This window comes from Physeter macrocephalus, unplaced genomic scaffold, assembly GCF_002837175.3.
Source record: "Physeter macrocephalus isolate SW-GA unplaced genomic scaffold, ASM283717v5 random_23, whole genome shotgun sequence".
Classification (NCBI taxonomy): domain Eukaryota; kingdom Metazoa; phylum Chordata; class Mammalia; order Artiodactyla; family Physeteridae; genus Physeter; species Physeter macrocephalus.
In genome coordinates, this window is record NW_021145307.1 from 14,338 (window position 1) to 32,910 (window position 18,573).

Sequence of the window (18,573 nt, forward strand, 5' to 3'; positions counted from 1 at the left end):
CAGGCTCTAGGCCCGCGGGCTTCAGTAGTTGTGGCTCGCGGGCTTTAGAGCGCAGGCTCAGTAGTTGTGGCGCACGGGCTTAGTTGCTCCGCGGCATGTGGGATCTTCCCGGACCAGGGCTCGAACCCTTGTCCCCTGCATTGGCAGGTGGATTCTTAACCACTGTGCCACCAGGGAAGCGCTCTGGCAGTTTTTAAACAGCTGTTGCATGGAGGAATATGTTTTGGGTTTTCTATGCCTCATAGCTGATAGCTATGTGATAACTGACTCTCTATAACAGAGAGCTGACGGAACAGAAGGATAGCTAAGTCCGCAACGCTTCAGGTGTGATCCTGCTTGTGACCTGTAGCATCAGCGTCCCCTGCGGACTTGTTAGAAAGGCACATTTTTGACCTGCCCTGGCGTGCTGAACCAGAACCGTGAGGTGCTTTGAAAAGGTGATATTGATGCATGCTCCAGCTGGGGAATCACCAAGTGGAAGGCCTCTTGCTGCAGTGAGTCTGGACCCTGGCAGCGGAGGCCCCCAAGGGGGAGCGGAGTGTAAGGCTGCAGGGGCTCCTTACTCTACAGCAGGGCTCCCCAACCCCCAGGGCCACGGACCGGTGGCAGTCTGTGGCCTGTTAGGAACCGGGGCCGCACAGCGGGAGGTGAGCTGCGGGCAAGCCAGCTGCAGCTTCATCTGCGCTCCTTATCGCTCCCCATCGCTGGCATTACCGCCTGAACCGTCCCCCAAACCCCCGCCCCCGCCCCCCATCCGTGGAAAAATTGTCTTCCACGAAACCGGTCCCTGGTGCCAAAAAGGTTGGGGACCGCTGCTCTACAGAGTTCTCCAGCTCCTCCCCGCAATTCTCCCCAAGCCCCCTGACCCTTCCTCAGTCTGTTTCTTCCCAGAACCCTTGGGCTTTCCTGGTTCCCCGAGTGGAAGTCCCCCCACTGACCTGAATTCAGATCTCCCTTTCCCACCACCACCCCAACCCCTGGCTGGCAGTCCCCTGTTCATGCCAACCCCAAAGTTCTCAGAACGCTTGGAGTCCCCGGTCCCCAGCCCCCTCCACCCTGCCTTCAAGCCCGGCAACCCGACCCGTCTCTCCTTCCAGGCCGGCAGGGCCCCGCACCCCTCCCCAAAGCCGGCGGGCGGCTCAGGCCTCGCCGCCGCCGTCGGGCCCCACGAGCAGCAGCGGCTGAGTGTTCTTGCCCTTGTCGTGCCAGCACACGTCGAAGAAGGGGTACACAGGCCCGGGCAGGCGCTCGTGGAAGGCGAAGAGCAGCTCGAGCGCGTCGGGGTCGCTGGCGTCGTAGAAGGAGAGGACGCCATCGCAGAAGCTCAGGTAGATCCCGATGCGCGTCGGCCGCCTCTCCGGGGTGCGCAGGGCGCGGGGCTCCTTAGCCTCGACGTGAGCCTCCAGGGTCTTGCCTTCGCGCAGCCCGAGCAGCCAGAGCCCCTGCGAGGGCACCGCCTGCAGCCGGCCGCGGCGACCGGCCTGGGCCGCGATCACGCCCAGCGCCCAGCGCGGCTTGTCGCCCACCTCCACCTCCCAGTAGTGCTCGCCCTCGGAGAGCAGCTGGTGCGCCACTACCGCCACGGCCTTGTCGAACTGGCGCGGGTCCTCTCCGGCAGGCGGCGCTTTCTGCTCCGAGCACTCCACGCGGCGGCCCGAGGCGCACAGCACCAGGCTTGGGTGGGCCGTGCTCGGGTCAAAGGTCAGCTCCTGCAGCGCTGCCACCGGAGGGAGGAGGGTCAGGCCCTGCGGGTGTGGCTCCCGAGAGCCTTCTGCCCGCCCACCTGTGGGCCAGCTTCGTCTCCTCTAATCCTCCCGGCACCTCTGGGAACTGAGCCCCTCTCTGCTTACTGGTGGGGGCCAAAGACCACACCTCTCAGGGCTGCAGATGGTTCAGCTATAAAACGAGGCCATAACTGCCTCCTTCCAGGGCTGTGGGCAGGATTAAGTTGACACAAGGCATGTCACTCGCCGTCTAAGGCCCCAGAGCAGGAGATGGTCAGGAAGCCTGGTCCTAGGCCAGTCCCTACCTCGCCCCACTGTGTGACCTCAGTCTTGATCCAGTCTCTGGGCCTTAGTCGTCTCTTGGATAAAATGGAGGTCCCTCCGTTCCCACCAGTGAAGGCTGCACCAGCCTTGTGTACGTGTCCTGGAGCTCTGTAACCTGTAGCACCCCAATGTGCTTTAGCTATTGGGGAGAGGAGGCTGAGCCCTTGGGCCTTCCCAGCCACAGGCCAGAGTCAGTGTCTGACCGCAGGGTTCCATCTCTGCAGGTCCTCAGCCCCCAGTTAGCAGGGATCATTGTCTCCACTGGCCAACAGGGGCAGGGACGGGCCAAGGATCACGCAGGGCTCAAACCCGGGCCCCAGCCTCCCCTGCTGCCGGCAGTAAGCAGTGGCCTCACCATGTCAGTCACCCACCTGAAAACCCCATGCCCTTTCAGATCCTTCTCTGAGCACAGGTTATGAAGGTGCAGGGAAACCCCGAGGGAAAGGGGCCCTTCTTGGATGACCTCCCCAGCTGGGACTGGGAGGCCTCTCTGTACGTGGCCGGAGCCTCCCATCAACCACACAGTTACAAACGCAAACCCAGAGCGAGACCCTCCCGGTACCTGGCATCAGAGCTCGGAACATCTTCCTCCACACCTGGAATTTGAAGTTATCCGAGATGACGGGCAGCTGGATGTCCAGACGGGCAGGTGGTGGTGACTCTGCCAGGATCTTCTGCAGCCTGGGGGGGGATGGGGGGAGGTGTGTGTGAAGGGACTTCCTGGAGGAGGCACGGGGTGGGGGGAGGGCAAGCTGGAGTACCCAGAAGAGAGGAGGACGCGTGCTGTGGTGGAGTTCCAGGGTCCCCCCCACACCAGCCCCACCCCATCACACCCTGGCTTAAAACTCCTCTGTTGGTGTTTCAGTTGGGGAAGATGAAAAAGTTGTGGAGGTGGATGGTGGTGATGGTTACACAACAGCATGAATGTACTTAATGCCACTGAACTTAAAATGCCACTAAAAAAAAAAAAAAAAGGTTAAAATGGGGAATTCCCTGGCGGTCCAGTGGTTAGGATTCTATGCTTTCACTGCCGATCCCTGGTTAGGAAACTAAGATCTCGCAAGCCGCGCCAAAAACAAAAAAAAAAAGTTAAAATGGTAAATTTTATGTTATGCATATTTTACTAGAATTTTTTTAAAGCCTTCTGTTAGGATAAGGTGCAGCTCCTCCGCCCTTCACAGTTGGGCCCCACCTGCCTCACCAGCTTCACCTTCCCTCCCTCTTAGCGGTTTGCACTGCCCTTCCCTCTGCCTGCAATGCTCTTCCACCAGCCCTTTAACCTGGCCAACTCCTGTTCACTCCTTCAGCATCCAACTCTACAATGCACACCTCCGGAAAACCTGCCCTGGCCACCCCTTCCTCTCCACGGCAGCACTCAGTGATTCCTGTGTCCTGTGTCCCTGTCTGTCTCCAGGACCAGTCTGGGAGGTCCCTGAGGAGAAGGACAGGTTGGGTTCTTTTCTACATCCACACAGAGTGCCGGGGAATCGCAGTGGACTGAATGGGAGTAGAGGGTGAGCCAGCCAGTGTCCCTGGCAGACAAGGGCAAAGTGGGAAAGGGGGCAGGGCCAGGTTGATCTCACCTGCTGGTCACCAGGCAGTATTTCTGGAAAGAGAGAACAAGAGAATGGAGCTGAGCAGGCAGTGGGGACACTGGGGACTTCTGAGGGCGGGGTGGACCACAGAAATGCTGAGTGTGGGACCAGGAAGAATCAGACAGACAAAAGAAACCAAGAATTCAAGGTCGCCCTTAGCCCTTTACCTCTGTGCGAATTAGAAAAAAGTACCCTCCTGGGACTTCCCTGGTGTCCCAGTGGTTAAGGATCTGCCTGCCAATGCAGGGGACACGGGTTCAAGCCCTGGGCCGGGAAAATCCCACATGCCGCGGAGCAACTAAGCCCGTGTGCCACAACCACTAAGCCTGCGCTCTAGAGCCCGCGAGCCACAACTACTGAGCCCGCGTGCCTAGAGCAACGAGGGGAGCCACCGCAATGAGAAGCCCGCGCACCATAACAAACAGTAGCCCCCGCTCACCACAACTAGAGAAAGCCCACATGTAGCAACGAAGCCCCAACCCAGCCAAAAATAAAATAAATACAAATAATTTTTTTAAATTTAAAAAAAGAAAAAGGTACCCCCTTCCTCAAGAAACTAATTCCACCTGGTAAAAAAATTGTCCTAATAAATATGCAGACCTACAATATCTACGACATGAATGGTGCCCACTTAGATATAGGGTCCTTGTGCAGTGCCCAACTTAAACAACCATAATGGCCATCTTGGCGTGCACCCCTCCTCAGTGTGTGACCCTGGCTCGCCCCTGCCCCTCTCTGGACCTCAGGGTCCCTGCCTAACAATGGAATGAGGTCTCTGAGACCTGAACCCTGGCTGAGGGGCAGAGAGGAAAGCCATCCAGTGCTCACCATGAGGAACTCAGTCTGTGGCTTGTCTGCCACCTCCTCCAGCACCTTCTCCATCTGCCGCAGCTGCTCCAGGTAAGAGTTCAGGCTCCCCAGCTCCCGCCGCAAGGCTACCCCTGCCTCACCCCGTACACGTTCAGCTTCACGGTCCAAGGAGCCCTCCAGTGCAGCCAGGAACAACCTCATCTTGCCCAGCTGCTCTCCCACGGCCCCCCGGAACTGACGCACTGTCTCCTGTGGGGACAGACAGACAAAAACATTTGGCTGGGGACCCCCAGCCTAGACCCCCAGTCCCCGGGCTCTCTGCTGTGCGGAGCCCCTCACCTCCACCTCCACCAGCTGATGCTCCAGCACGGCCACACTCTTCTCCTTCCGCATACACGCCTCCTGCAGCTGCAGCTTCTGCTGTGGGAGCTGCGTCTGGGGTGTGAGACATAAAGAAGTGATGTTGCTGCCCACCTCCCCCACTTAACCTGCTCCTTCGGGCTCAGCCTCAGCGCCAGCTTCTCTTCCAGCCAGCCTGGCATCTTACCATACACACCCGCTGGTCTCAAGCCCTTGCCGGTACTGGTTCTGAGGTCTAGAATGCTTCACCCTCCTGTTGTCTGGCTAGGTAAGTCCTCCCTAGCCTTGCCTTCCTTCCCTGATTCCATCCCCTCAGCAGACGGCCCCCCAGCACAGGTCTTTGTAAGGATGATAAATCACAAACGTGGTTTGGTCTCCTCCGCTGGAGGGGCAGGGGCTTTGCACACAGCAGGTTTCAGCGGTGAGCAGAGGATGCGTAAAGAAGAAATGCAGCCTCCTCCTATTCCTGGCCTGCTCCCTATACCTAAAAGCAGAACCTTAGCAAAACACCCTAAGCAGCCTCCCTGCACACCAGTGGGCTCTGGGGGTAGACATTTTAATAAAAACGTCTTCTGCGTGGATGAACCAAACATATCTGTGGGTCAGCTCCTATTCTAGGTCTGTCCGTTTGTGATTCCTGAAATGCAGGGGTAGGGGAGTTCCTCTACCTCCAGCCAAAGCCACTGTTTGCTGGGAGGTGCACGGCCCTGGAATCAGACCCATGGCCCTGGAATCAGCCATGCCTCCAGGGCTTCCAGCCTCAGTTTGCTCTTCTGCAGAATGGGAACAGGCATCCCCACCTCACCTCTGGTTGGGACAAATTGGCAGCCTCCTTCCCACCTCCCCCTAAAGGAAGCTAGGAGAATCCTCTAGGCACTGTTTGCTGATGAATCCCCACCGGAATTGGACCATGGGCTCCCGTGGCCAGCCGCCAGGTCAGTCTCCTCCCCCAGACGTCCTGCAGGGCCACAGCCCTGCCTGCTGCAGGACAGGGTGGGCCTGGTGGCTCTCAGCCGTCCGAGGTTCATGGGCAGAAGGGCTGAGCCATGGGGACCAAGCACAATGCCACCCTAGAAGCTGCGGGCTGCACAGAGACTTTCGGAACATCCCGCAGTGAGGAGGTGTGGGGAGCAGCGCTCCACGACGTGGTGTGTGGTGCATCTTACCGACAGGCTTGTCTCCTTCTACTCCGAGGCGTGCAGGAGGAGGCAGCACGGCTTCAGGGGGTCGTGAGTGTCCCCCTCACCCAGCAGATCCCATTCAACCATACTTGGGTCTGGCACATGGTCTCTGGACCCAGCCCCTCTTCCTCCCCAAGGACCCAGGTGTTCAGTCCCACCCCAGGCTTCCTGCCCCGCTCCTCCTTCAGGCTCCTTCCAGGGATCCCCATTTCAGACCTCCAGCCAGCCCCTCCCTGCGGCTTAGGGTTGGGCTGGTACAGACCCTGGCAGACTGTATCCCACCCCACCTGCCCCCTCGAGGCTCCTAGGCTGCCTGGTGCCCTGTCCCATTTCACGGACTCTGTTCTCTCTTCGCAGATAAAGATGAATAAGAATGGGAGTTCTGTGGTTATCAGCAGAGGTGAGCCTGGGTAGGGAGGGCTCCTGGATGGCGGAGGATCCTGCACTGGGTTAGGGACCACCAGCCAGCACCGAGCTGGACTGTGCAAGGCTGAAGCCGCAGGTATGGTGAAGTTGGGCCCCTGGGGGAGACTGGGGCCCTCGAATACCAGCCTCAGGGCGGGGACTACCCCCTCTAGGAGTCTGGAGGCCAAGGAGAAGTGCATTGCAACGCTGATGTTTGTGGGCAAAGATTACCCACCCACCCAAGCAGCAGCACGAGAAGACGGTGGCAGCTTCTGCACCGCGGAGACGGAGACGGAGCACCGCTCCATGCCTCCAGACCCCGCCTCCTCCCGCCCCTGCACCTGTCGTTGATCCTTCCAACAACCCTATAAATGCTTCATGACAGACCTCCTTGGGCCTGTGTATACATAAAACCTCCTGTAGCTGCATGCGTGTGATTTGCCATACGTATGACAGCTGAGCCAACGTGTGCCTGTGTCCCCATTTGCCAATGTCTGGGTATCTTTGCTGGGCTTCCGTGGAGATCGCCAACCTCGGGGCGCACAACTGTGTGTGGGTTCTGGAAGCGTTCGGAACTTCCAGCTCCAATCACAGTAACAGCCTGGACTTGGGTCTCGGTGCCAACCTGGGCCTGTGCACAGAGGTGCGTACCCAGGTGTGCCTTGGCCTCCCGGGTCCCCTTGGATTAGGCCACATCTGGTGACGGTCAGGCCCGCACAAGCTCGGCTGCTCCAGGGGCGCAGGGGGCGGGGGCCACCGCCCAGCAGCTGTGTGCCCGCCCCGCCCAGCACCACGCCCCGCCCCGGCCAGCCCCGCCCCTCTTACCCGGGCCTGTGCCCAGCAGCAGAGCCTGCGCGCCTGGGCCGCGGGCACCGACTCAGTCCTCGCTCAACCCCCAGCTCCGCAGACTCCGCCCTGTGGCTGAGTCCCCCGCATCTCCGGCGCGGTCCAGCTGGCGCGCCTGTCCCGCCGAGGCGGGTCTCCGAGCGCCTCTTCAAGGCTCGGGTCTCCGCCAAGCTCCGCCTTCAGCTCATCAGCGCCCCCATTCCCTAGCCGCCCCGCCCCGCCAGCGTACCCGGCAACTCCAGGCGCCCGGGGCCCTGAAGCTCAAGAGGCTCGATCGGCCCGGCCCCGACCCGTCCAACAACCCCATCCGCCCCCGCCCCCCACCGGAGGCCGCCCGGCCTCGCACCTTGAGGCGCGCATGGGCTTCGGCGGCGGGCAGCAGGCGGTGGCCGCGGTGCGAACCGAGCGAGGCGCACACGCCGCACACGAGCACGCGGTCCTGCTCGCAGTAGATGCTCAGCGGGTCTAGGTGCTCCTCGCAGTGGCCCTGCGGCACCTGCGCCAGCCCCTCCACCAGACGCGCCAGCTGCAGGTTGGTGCTGAGCGCCTGCGGCCTCGTGGGTGCCTGGCAGCTCGGGCAGAGCACCGTGCCGTCCGCCGCCGGCTCCCCTGCCACGCGGCCCAGGCAGGCGCGGCAGAAGCTGTGGCCGCACTCGGCTGTCACAGGCTCGTTGAACAGCTGCAGGCACAGCGGACAGGACAGCTCCTGGTGCAGGAGGCCGGGTGCAGCCGACATTGCGGGCCTGGGTAAGGAGGTGTCGGTCAGGGAGGCTCAGCGGAGCCACAGTCCCGGGCCAGCACCAGCCCCAGCCCCAGGCCGGGTTGGCAGCCCCACAGGGAGCAGCCCCAGTCTATAGAGGCCTCTCATCTCAAACAGGAAGGGACTCTGGTTCTGGCCAAGGGAGGGAAGGGGACTCCCTCTCAGTCCCAAAGGCAGCCTCAGCTGCGGTTCTCAGCCCCAGCCCCCCAGATAGCCCCTACCAGGGACCCGGTCTCAATCCCAGTTCCTAAACACGAGGCTGGGTTGCAAACACGGCCTTACGCACTGTCCTTCCCCCGACTTAGCCCCAGGCCTCAGCCCCAACCCCAGATTCTCCAGCGCCCCTCCCCCCTCCCCTCCTCTCACCTCTCCAGGGCCCGAAGCCCGCCCCTCCCCCATATCCCCAGGCCGGCAGGACCCGCAGGACTCACAGGTCTGGTTGGAGGTCTTGGACAAAAAGAGACTTGCAAGAGGCCCAGTCAAGGTCAGGCCTAACTGTAGGTGGGTCAGAGCTGTGTCTGAAGACAGATGAGAAGAAAGCACCAAGCTCAGAGCGAGGACAAGGGACACCACGGGTGATGGGCCCGCATTGAATAGCAGACAGACCCTCCCAGACTGAGCTCTGGCCCCAGGACTATATTTAGCTGCCCTGCCCATCCCCTTCCATCACTTCTGGAAACCGTTCTAAAAGTGAAGACTGAGCAGTCAGCAGACAAGCATCACATGTCAAGGCCACCTGTCCTGGCCCATCCCACTGTCCTCTCCCCTGCCCAGCCTGGAGCCAGAGCCAGCCGAGAGACAGGGCCTCTCACACCACGGAAAAGACAGAAGCATGATTGGAGGGAGTCTCCCCTTTCTCCCTCACCCCGCCGACCTCCGCACTCTCCAGCCTCCCCCGTTCCCTGCCTGTGGCCCCCTCCCCAGTTTGTCACCCACTTATTCCCCAAGCTTAAGGCTCTCCAGAGTCACACCGGCAGTATTATTTCCACATGCGGGAGAACAGAACCTCCCCCAACCCTGAAAGTTTTTCTTCCTGCAGGGCTGAGGGGAGAGCCTTTTACCTGTTGGTGTCTCCAGTGCTCAGCACAAGCTGTCGGGCAAAGTGGGCCTCCCTAAGCACTTGGAAAATGAGTGATAGATAGAGGGACAGCTGAATAAATGAATGAACTAGATCCAGAGCCTGCGGCCGAGAGCCTCAAGGCTTATCCTTCAAATCTCAATTTAAAAACCAAAGTCCTGGGCTTCCCTGGTGGCGCAGTGGTTGAGAGTCCGCCTGACGATGCAGGGGACACGGGTTCGTTCCCCGGTCCGGGAGGATCCCACACGCGGCGGAGCGGCTGGGCCCGTGAGCCGTGGCCGCTGAGCCTGCGCGTCCGGAGCCTGTGCTCCGCAATGGGAGAGGCCACAGCAGCGAGAGGCCCACGTACCGCCTCGGCCTTTGCATTTCTCTCCCCTCTGCCTGGAACACTTTCAAACCCCAGTTATTGCGTGGCTGCCTCCCACTCCTCCCTCAGATCTTTACCCCATGTCACTTTTTCAGTGGGGCTTTTCCTAACTCCCTGATTTTAAATCTCACATCTCCCTTCCCCTTTTTATTTTTCTCCATAACATTTATCACGATCTGACACATGATATATTTTACTTGTTGGTTTCTTGTCTGTCTCCTCCTACCAGAATATAAATTTTGTTCACTGCTCATCTCCAACTTTGAACAAAGTCTGTGGCACACAGCAGGTGCTCAGTAAATACTTAGTGAATGAATAAACATAGAGACTCACTCTGTCCTTCTCTTCTGGCCTCTCAGCCTTTTCCTGGATTTGTTCATTTCTCCCTCGACCACTCTCCATCTCTGTTAGTCTGAGCTTCGACAAGGGCCAGGTCAATTGTCCCATGAGAGTAGCCAGACACCCCATAGGTGAGAATCAAGGAAGAATTATTTTCCCTGCTTATAAAGGAGAAGGAAGCAGCTGTCCCCCTTCCCTCCTTAAAAGTCTTCTTCTTTTTTTTTTTTTTTTGGCCACGCCTTGCAGCATGAGGAATCTTAGCTCCTGACCAGGAATCGAACCCGTGGCCCCTGCAATGGAAGTGTGGAGTCTTAACCACTGGACCACCAGGGAAGCCCCCCTTAAAGTCTTCTTACTCCAACTTTTTGGCAAGTAAATAAATCTCCCCAGGAGTCAGATAGCTCCTAGCACACCTCTGCTTTTATGACTTGTCTCTGATTTCTGGGGCTCATTCCTTCTTGAACACTTGAAGTTCTTGCATGCTTCATGCTGGCCCGCTGAGGGAGCTGCTCCAGGCTTCCTGGCACCTTGGGGTCTTAACCTAGGACCTTTGTTTGGGCTGTAATGATTTGGGCCTATCGGGAAGAGATAAGTGAGGTTTTATCACTATTTTGGATTAGAGCAATTAATCCTGGTTATATGAAGGATTCTGGTTACATGAAGAGTCTCAGGAAGGTAGGGCTTTTTACCGGAACCCTGAGAAATCCAGAGAGGTTCCACTTCCCCAAACAGGAGGCAGGTGGGGATGAGAGCACATCTGGAGCTGGTCTCTGAAACCACTAGCCACTTCATTTCGGTTCAAAAAGTCAACATCCTGAATGTAGATCTCACCTGAAGTTTCCACCCCTACCAGGCTAGGGCTGAAGGTTGTGGTCACTAGGAGTGGGTGCCCAGGAAAGGGAGGTGACACTCAACTCAATCCCTTTCTGTAGATGGGCCAGATCTGACCTCTGACCCATGAAAGGGACATAGATCATCTACAGCAGGGTGGAGGACAAGAAGGGGCCCAAAACCATGCATGTCCAGGGGAGGAGGAGGTGAGGACTAGTATTGCTGAGGCCCAGAACTCAGAGGGGGCAGATTTCAGCTTGTCCTAAGGGAGAGCTTCCCAACGGCTGGAGTGGTAAGTGCCATGGGAGGTGAGAACTCCTTGTATTAGATAAATGCAAAGAGAAGCCAGAAATCCCCCGATCGGGGCCCCTGCAGATGCAGGATCTGAATGCTGGTGTCACAAACTCATGCTGGGTGCCCCCAGAAAGATCACCTACCTTTTTGGGCTGCAGCATCTTCAGCTACAATATAAGTAGGATAATAATACCATCCCTGTAGGGTTGTTATGAGGATGAAACTAGATAATATACTAGATAAACAGCAAGGACAGCATGCTGGCACCCAAGGACTTAGGAAGCAGTGACTGCCACCACTAGGTTCAAATCTTGGCTGCTTTTTCCTCGTCATGTGACCTTGATCAACCTGATTTTCTCATCTGGAAAATGGGGATCATGTCAGGATTATTATCGAGACTATTGGATCGTTATGAAGATTCAACAAGCTAATTCATAGAAAGCTTTTAGAATAATGCCAGGCCCGTGGAAGATGTTCAATAAATGTTGTTATTGGTATTATTACAATTATTACTACTAATTGTTCCAGCGAACCTTCCCTACAGCCCTGTAAGGTCAATAACATCATCCCCACTTCACAGATTCGGAAACTGAAGCTAAGAAACTTTAACAATGACAAAAGCACCTACTCTGTGCCAGGCCTGTTCCAAGCACTTCACAATTCTCAATCCATTTATAACCTCATAACCTCATTTATAACCTCATAACAACCCCATCATTTTTCCTATCTTAACAGGAAGCCATGAGGCATAAGAGATTAAATGACTTGCCCAATGTCCTGGCAGTCTATGGTCTTCTGACCCCAGGAGGTACAATCTGGCTCCAGCAATCAGCTACTTTTGTTGGGGGGTAGAGGTGTCGGATCACACCCCGGAAGCATCTTACCACCAACAACTGGTCTGGCCTAGTCCAGGGGGCAAGAAAGTGGGCCCGAGGGGAGACCCGGAGGTTCTTTCCTGCTAGGAGTCAAAGCTCAGAACTCGGAGTACTTCCCCCAGAAAAGGGGGGCCCAGGTAGAAGGGATTACCACGGCTTCCCAGAGAGTTGCCCAGGGCTCCTATTCCTCAACTCCGCAGGAGGAAACAGCCCTGCAGTCTCCAAGAACGAGCTGGCTCTGAGTCTACCTCCCTGGGGTACCCTAGAGAAGCCACTGTCCTTCTCAGAGCATTCATTCCCTATGCGCTGGCGAGTGCAGACCCCAGAAAAGGGCTGTGACCGCCCTGAGTCACACAGCTAAGAGATAGAGGGTCTGGGAATCAAACCTGAGTGGGTCTGATATCCCTCATCTCCTGTTTTTCCCACTATTCCACAGTCTTCTGAATGTGCTTTGTAAGTTTCTTGAGCATTCTGCAAAGAGGAGGAAGTTAACATTATCATTCCTAGTATTGCAACATCCGCCCTCCTAAGGGTATATTCGGACAGTCTGGAGGAGGCATACATTTCCATATACATTATCTCTCCAAGCAATTTGTCAATTTCTGAAGCCAGAGAGTGGGACTTTGAGGACGTAGGTTGGAATTTGGGCCCAGGAGTCAGGTGGCTCCGTCTGTATTTCCTCATGTACTACCAGTGCAGTCTTCCAGAGGAATTTTTGAAAACTTCAGTTTCCTCCTCTGTGAGGTAGGATAGACACACTTACCTCATGGGGTTGTTGGGAGAATTAAATGAGATTATGCATGTTAAGTGCTTAGCACAGTGCCTGGAACAGTAAATTTGAAAAATGGAAGCTGTCGTTACTATTATTAGTCTCCCACATCACTTATCATGAGGTTGGGCATCTAGTAGGTCCTTAGTACATCTTTTTTTTAATTTGTAAATTTTTATTTTTTATTGAAGTATAGTTGATTTACAGTGTTTCAGGTGTACAGCAAAGCGATTCAGTTATACGTGTGTGTATACATATATTCTTTTTCCGATTCTTTTCCATTATAGGTATTACAAGATATTGAATATAGTTCCCTGTGCTATACGGTAGGTCCTTGTTGTTCATCTATTTTATATATAGTTAATACATCGTTTTAGAATCAAATAGATTCTCCTTCTGAGCTGAGAGTCTACAGTGGGCTCAATAGAGCATGTCCACCTGACCTGACAAGGTGTCACTTGTGCTCTCTGACCTCCAGCCTGAAATCACTGCAGGAGTGAGGCTTCCACTGCTAGTAGAGGACGCTCCTGCACTTCCAGCCCCTCGTCCCTTGGCTCCCTGTGACATCACACCGAAGTGCTAGCGTGTGCTTTGAGGCATGTCAGGCGAAAAATCACAGCCGGATCTTCTGTGTCTCAGTCTGAATGTGTGTGAGCAAGAATGAGACTGAGCCAGGTGCCAGGGGCAAAGCTGGGTCCAAGGGGAAGGGCCCTGCGTGGTGATAAGCAGGAACAAGGGGAGGGGCACCGTGTCACACCGCGACACATCCTCAGCTCCCCTGCTTCCAGGAAGCCAGGTGTGAGGAGGAGACCACCTTCTCCTCGTCATGACACACACTCCCCAAGGTGCCATTTCCTGCAGCCCCAAAAGTTCCGTTGAGATGCGTTACGTTGGTTTTACGTAAAGCCAAGGCCACCCCATCCAAACAAGAATTCAAGAGATGCAGTCAATGGCCATATGTATGGCCAAGGGGATCCCTGCTCTTTTGGAGGGGTGCCGTTTGAATCAGGCAATCGCTTTTTAAATTCCATGGATCAAACACCCACAGCTTCTAAGATTCCAACAAATGTGAGAAGAGCAGGTTTCTATGATTCTAGATTCTAGGATTCTTTTGTCATTTCATGAAAGCTTATCAAGGCTGGATCTGTGCCAAGCCCTGTGCTGGGTGCTGTGGACCTGAAAGGGTCCTCGGTCTGGTGAGGAAAGCAGAGTGACCAGACGAGACACACTGTGTGATAAACACTGTGAGAAAGGCATCATAGGGGCATCCAGCTGACATGGCCAAGGAATAATTCATTTTGCACAGAGATGACAGAAAAGCCAACTGGGAAGAGTAGACAGCGGCCAGACGCAGAAGCTAACCAGACAACCTGCATGATCCCTCAGCTATATGACCCTGGGCAAGTCCTTCAACCTCTCTGAGCCTCAATCTTCTCACTTGTACGATAGGGCTACTATTCCCTATCCCAAAGGGACTGTGGTAAGGGTTAGAAATAACGCATGTGAAGGATCACAGCCTATACATAGGGGCTCAGTTTTTTTATTTCTCAGGAAAAGTGACTCCTGATGCATGTTGGAGGAGGACAGGCAGGAACTCACCAAGCAGACCAGGAGGGAAGAGAGGCCAAGCAGAGAGCAGGTGCTGCATGTGCAGAGGTCCAGAGGCTCACAGGGTAGAAGGTGCTGCCGAGGAAGTAGGCAAGGGACTTAAAGGCCAAGCCAAGGAGCTTAGACTTGATTCTGGGGGCACTAAGGGGTCACAGGAGGTTTTCAAGCAGGGGAGGGACAGCATCAATGTGTGGGCTAGGAAGATGTAGCCTTCTGGCCACAGTGCACAAAATGACATGGAGATTCTGCAAGGACGAAGACCAGTGAAGAGGCACGATAATAAACAGCCATGAGCCAGGGAACACTAGCCGCTGGGCCACAAGTGCCACCCATGGTAAGGATGTCGGCACATAGTACTACCCAGCCTGTGTGGAGCAACACGCACACAGGTGGGGAGCAGGGCCCTGCTACTCTGCTGGAAGCTTTTGAACACGTGTTGCAGGTAACACAGCCTCAGTCATTCCTTCATTCAGGAAATCTTCACTGAGTACCTACTATGTCCCAGGCACTCTTGATGTTGGAGATTCAGCAATGAACCGGACAAGGTCCCTGCCGTCATAGAGCTCATGTTTTGGTGGGGAGGTGGGTGCCTAAACATACTCAGTTACAATTTAGTCACAATTGCTATGAGAGCTACAAATCAGTAGCAAGTGTTTTGAACTGGAGGGATTCTAAACCTGGTCTCCCAGAGGAAGTAGCGTTTAACTTAAGACCTAAAGTCTTGAGAGTTTGTCAGGCAAAGAGTGAGGGAAGAGAGCTCCAGGTTGAGGGAATAGCATGTGCAAAGGCTTGGAGAAGCAAAGGAGCCTGGCACATTTGAGAAACTGAGAGGCCAGTGTGGTTGGGACTCAGAGATGGAGTGTGGTCAGGGTGTGATGCAAGACAAGGCTGGCGAGGTCCACAGGGGCAGAACAGCAGGGCCTTCCCAGCCGTGTTAAGGGCAAGTTAAGGATTCTGGGCACAGCTTGGCCTCCAACGCCAACCCACGCCATCCCACTCCAACCTACACCAACCCAAGCCACCTTTCATCTGCTCTTCTGGGTCAAGCCCCATGACCCCAGAATAGCTCTCTTCCCATGACTTTCCCTCCAGTCAAGAATTTTCTCAACCATTGCAAGTGTCTCTTATCATCACTTCCCAAGAAATTCAGTCCCTGGGGGACCAAATCCTGGCTCTCCCAGGAAGCATTTGGCAAGGTTTCAGGCACCATCAGGTAGCCCATGTTATGCTGGAATATTTACTAAGTGAATGAGTGTTATTATCCCCATTTCATGGATAAGGAGACTGAGGCTTGGAGAGAGAAAGCACACACAGTTATCTCTACCCATGGAATTTGGGGAGCTACATGGCTGTTAGGATTCTATGATTCTGATCCTGACAGGGAGAGAGGATGCTAAGGTTTAAGGAAACATGGAGATTTCAGGGTTCCAAAATTCCACGATTCTTAAGCCTTAGCGCTCCAATAAACCAGGTTCCTGATCTGTGCTACCTAGTCCAAGCCTGGAGAGGCAGGCACCACCCATGAGCCCTTTTCCACCGGGTCTCCTGGGTCCCACCTCGTAGACCAGCCAAAGGATGCAACCTGGGCGCCCCCCGATGGCCGGGAGAGAAAGGGAAGGAACGCGTTAGTTAGGAGACTAACACCCAAGGGCAACGTTCTGAGGCAGGGACAGGAGTGAAGGCGGGGAGTTCCAGGTCCCGCCCCAGAGCAGACTTCCTGCTTGGCAGACAGCCCGAGTGAGCTGAAGCGGTGGCTGCGGCAGGGGACCCCAGGAGCCATGGGGTGCACGCGTGATGCCATCCTGGCTGCGCTGGAGAACCTGACCGCTGACGAGTTCAAGAAGTTCAAGATGAAGCTGCTTTCAGTGCCACTGCGCGAAGGCTACGGACGCATCCCACGGGGGACGCTGCTGCCCATGGATGCTATGGACCTCACCGACAAGCTCGTCAGCTATTATCTGGAGGCGTACGGTGCCGAGCTCACGGTACTCGTGCTGTGCAACATCGGCATGCAGGAGGTGGCGGAGCAGCTGCAGGAGACCTTGCGCAAGGGTGAGTGCGCCCCCTCCACAGGCCCAGACCAGTATCCCCTCTACACCCTCCTCCCAACCCAAAAGTTCGCCTCTCCCGGAGCTTCCGCTTCCTTTTTCTCCTACCCTTTAATAAAATCTTCTCCTGCTGGGGAGGCTTCCCGCACTTGGTACTGACCTTGGCTTCCAGACCAAGAGACCCCCGACCCCAGAAACACTTGGGAGACACCACTTAACATTTTCTTACAGGCCCCGGAACCACGCCAGCCGGGATCAAGGCCCCTCCCCAGACAGCGGCCAAGCCAGGTAAAGCCTTCAACGCCCAACCTCACCTACCTGGGCACCTCACCAGCCCCGCCCCACCGTACCCCTGCACAGCCTATCTCTTGTCCCAAGGCCAGGAGCACCCAAAGAGCACAAAGCTAGGCCAACCCTTCCCACCCACCTACTCACACACCTCCTGGGGCTGAGTCTGGTTGGGAGGAGAAAGGGAGACAACGTTAAACTCATCCCACTATACGTAGAGTCCCGGTGGCATGCCCACCTTGAGCCCCACCGCTTAGGATTGCATTCAGGGCAATTTCTAAAGCAAGCCTAGTGTTCAAGAGGGACAGGCTCCAGCCCCACCCTGGTCCCAGCTCATCCCCTCTCCTCCCTCCCGCCCCAGCACTGCACTTTGTGGACCAGCATCGGGCGGCCCTCATTGCACGGGTCACAGACGTGGATGGGGTGCTGGACGCCCTGTACGGGAAGGTCCTGACAGAGGAGCAGTACCAGACAGTGCGGGCGGAGCGCACCAATCCTACCAAGATGAGGAAGCTCTTCAGCTTTGCTCCAGCCTGGAACCTGACCTGCAAGGACCTGCTCCTCCAGGCCCTGAGGGACACCCAGCCCTACCTGGTAGTCGACCTAGAGCAGAGCTGAGGCATCTTCCCCAGCAGCGGTCCCATAGACAACCCCTGGCAGTTCCAGCCAACTTACCTGGAGTCTCTGATTTTTTTTATATACATAACATATGAAAAACTAGCTTGTACTTGGGTGTGTTTTCCTACTTCCAGCCTAGAAGCTCATGCAGAGCTGAGCTACATATCCAAGCGCCGCAGCAGCTCAGATGAAGCTCTAGTTTCCGCCTGTTCCTGGGGCAGCAGGCTCCCCAAACACTTCATCCTTCCTGCCTCAGTCACCATGGAATGGTCCCTCACTCACCATTTGGTGGCTCCCTTAATGCCACCCCAGAGGGTCTGCCCTTGAGACCTGTGAACACAAGTTAGCCTTGTGGCCAAGGTCTAAAAATTAAAATAGAAATATGTACAAAGGGCCTGGAACTGTGGGGGGCCAGACTTGACAGATGCATTTAGAAACAGACTCGTCTGCCAAGCTTCTCTTTTGCTTTTTCATAGGAAAAAAAATTGCAAAATGAGAGCCATTTTCAGGGGAAGTGACAAGAGTATCATCTAAGCAGGAAAGAGCACAAACCACCAAGTATTCCTGGGGTTCCTTCTGGCGCTGACACCAGCAGGCGTCACTGCTCCCTCCCACCCGCTCCAAGAGGTTATAGGTTACACTTTGCCCAGGAAACATGCCAACCACAAAAGCAACTTCAGGAAATGAGTTCTAGTAGCTGTCCCTTCTCTTGATGGAATTGTGCCCACAAAAGAAAATAGGAATATTTATTTCCACAACACAGCACTTAGGGAGCCTTTCCAGAGGCTGTTAGGGAACCAGATTCCAGGACCACATCCTGAGTACACTTTGCACCCAAATTCTTTCTGGCCTGCAGGGGGTGGATGCAAAGCAACAGGCAGGCCCCAAGGAGGCCAGCTATCCTATACCTTAGGAGTCAGATCATCAGACTCGGCGATCCACATGAGGGTACAAAGCGTGCCATTCACAACGACAGACCAGAGCAGAATGAAAAAGCTGTATGAAGGCTTCATTTGGAACACCCTCCCTGGACACAAGAATTAACAGATGCAGTGTTTATCCCCTTCCCCCCACCCCACAGTCTAACACTTCCCTCTTCTGATGACCAGATCACCAGAGCAACAGGAGAAAACAAGTTGTCTACTGCAGGAGGAAGCTACCAAAAAGCTAAGCTGAGCTTCCCTGGTGGCGCAGTGGTTGAGAGTCCGCCTGCCGATGCAGGGGGCGCGGGTTCGTGCCCCGGTCCGGGAGGATCCCACATGCCGCGGAGCGGCTGGGCCCGTGAGCCATGGCCGCTGAGCCTGCGCGTCCGGAGCCTGTGCTCCGCAACGGGAGAGGACACAACAGTGAGAGGCCCGCGTACCGCAAAAAAAAAAAAAAAAAAGCTAAGCTAATGACCACTGTCAAGGCTACAGTGACATGGGACTGCTCCTAATGCCATTTAGGACTCCAG

General features: G+C 55.6%; 2 protein-coding genes across 4 annotated transcripts; one reads left to right on the top strand and one right to left on the bottom strand.

Moving 5' to 3' along the window:
• Positions 1 to 6: 6 nt before the first annotated feature.
• On the bottom strand, positions 7 to 7,981 carry TRIM72 (tripartite motif containing 72). The gene is made up of 6 exons (XM_028483343.2): positions 7,592 to 7,981; positions 4,793 to 4,888; positions 4,472 to 4,702; positions 3,632 to 3,654; positions 2,611 to 2,729; positions 7 to 1,717 (listed from the first exon to the last, which is right to left on the bottom strand). The coding sequence occupies exons 1-6, from the start codon at positions 7,979 to 7,981 to the stop codon at positions 1,140 to 1,142; spliced, it is 1,437 nt and encodes a 478-aa protein (XP_028339144.1). The 3' UTR covers positions 7 to 1,139.
• On the top strand, positions 7,903 to 18,211 carry LOC102986634 (apoptosis-associated speck-like protein containing a CARD). 3 transcript variants are annotated; one of them, XM_028483344.2, is made up of 6 exons: positions 7,903 to 7,992; positions 10,036 to 10,161; positions 12,846 to 12,884; positions 13,037 to 16,218; positions 16,446 to 16,502; positions 16,864 to 18,211. In XM_028483344.2, exons 4-6 carry the CDS (start codon positions 15,945 to 15,947, stop codon positions 17,118 to 17,120), a joined length of 588 nt encoding a protein of 195 aa, XP_028339145.1. In that variant the 5' UTR covers positions 7,903 to 7,992; positions 10,036 to 10,161; positions 12,846 to 12,884; positions 13,037 to 15,944; the 3' UTR covers positions 17,121 to 18,211. The 3 variants fall into 3 exon arrangements, with proteins under 3 accessions (XP_028339145.1, XP_007107499.2, XP_028339146.1); XM_007107437.4 differs by having other exon boundaries at positions 15,895 to 16,218; XM_028483345.2 differs by lacking the exon at positions 10,036 to 10,161 and having other exon boundaries at positions 7,923 to 7,992.
• Positions 18,212 to 18,573: the final 362 nt, after the last annotated feature.

What these genes read in the sequence shown, in the direction of transcription:
- TRIM72 (XM_028483343.2), bottom strand. Translation starts at nt 7,981, where the DNA reads ATGTCGGCTGCACCCGGCCTCCTGCACCAGGAGCTGTCCTGTCCGCTG. An exon ending in AAGCCCATGCGCGCCTCAAG is followed by an intron (nt 4,889 to 7,591) that starts GTGCGAGGCCGG and finishes CTCACACCCCAG; the next exon opens with ACGCAGCTCCCACAGCAGAA. An exon ending in TACTGCCTGGTGACCAGCAG is followed by an intron (nt 2,730 to 3,631) that starts GTGAGATCAACC and finishes ATCCCCCCCCAG; the next exon opens with GCTGCAGAAGATCCTGGCAG.
- LOC102986634 (XM_028483344.2), top strand. Translation starts at nt 15,945, where the DNA reads ATGGGGTGCACGCGTGATGCCATCCTGGCTGCGCTGGAGAACCTGACC. An exon ending in GCAGGAGACCTTGCGCAAGG is followed by an intron (nt 16,219 to 16,445) that starts GTGAGTGCGCCC and finishes ATTTTCTTACAG; the next exon opens with GCCCCGGAACCACGCCAGCC. An exon ending in CCAGACAGCGGCCAAGCCAG is followed by an intron (nt 16,503 to 16,863) that starts GTAAAGCCTTCA and finishes CTCCCGCCCCAG; the next exon opens with CACTGCACTTTGTGGACCAG.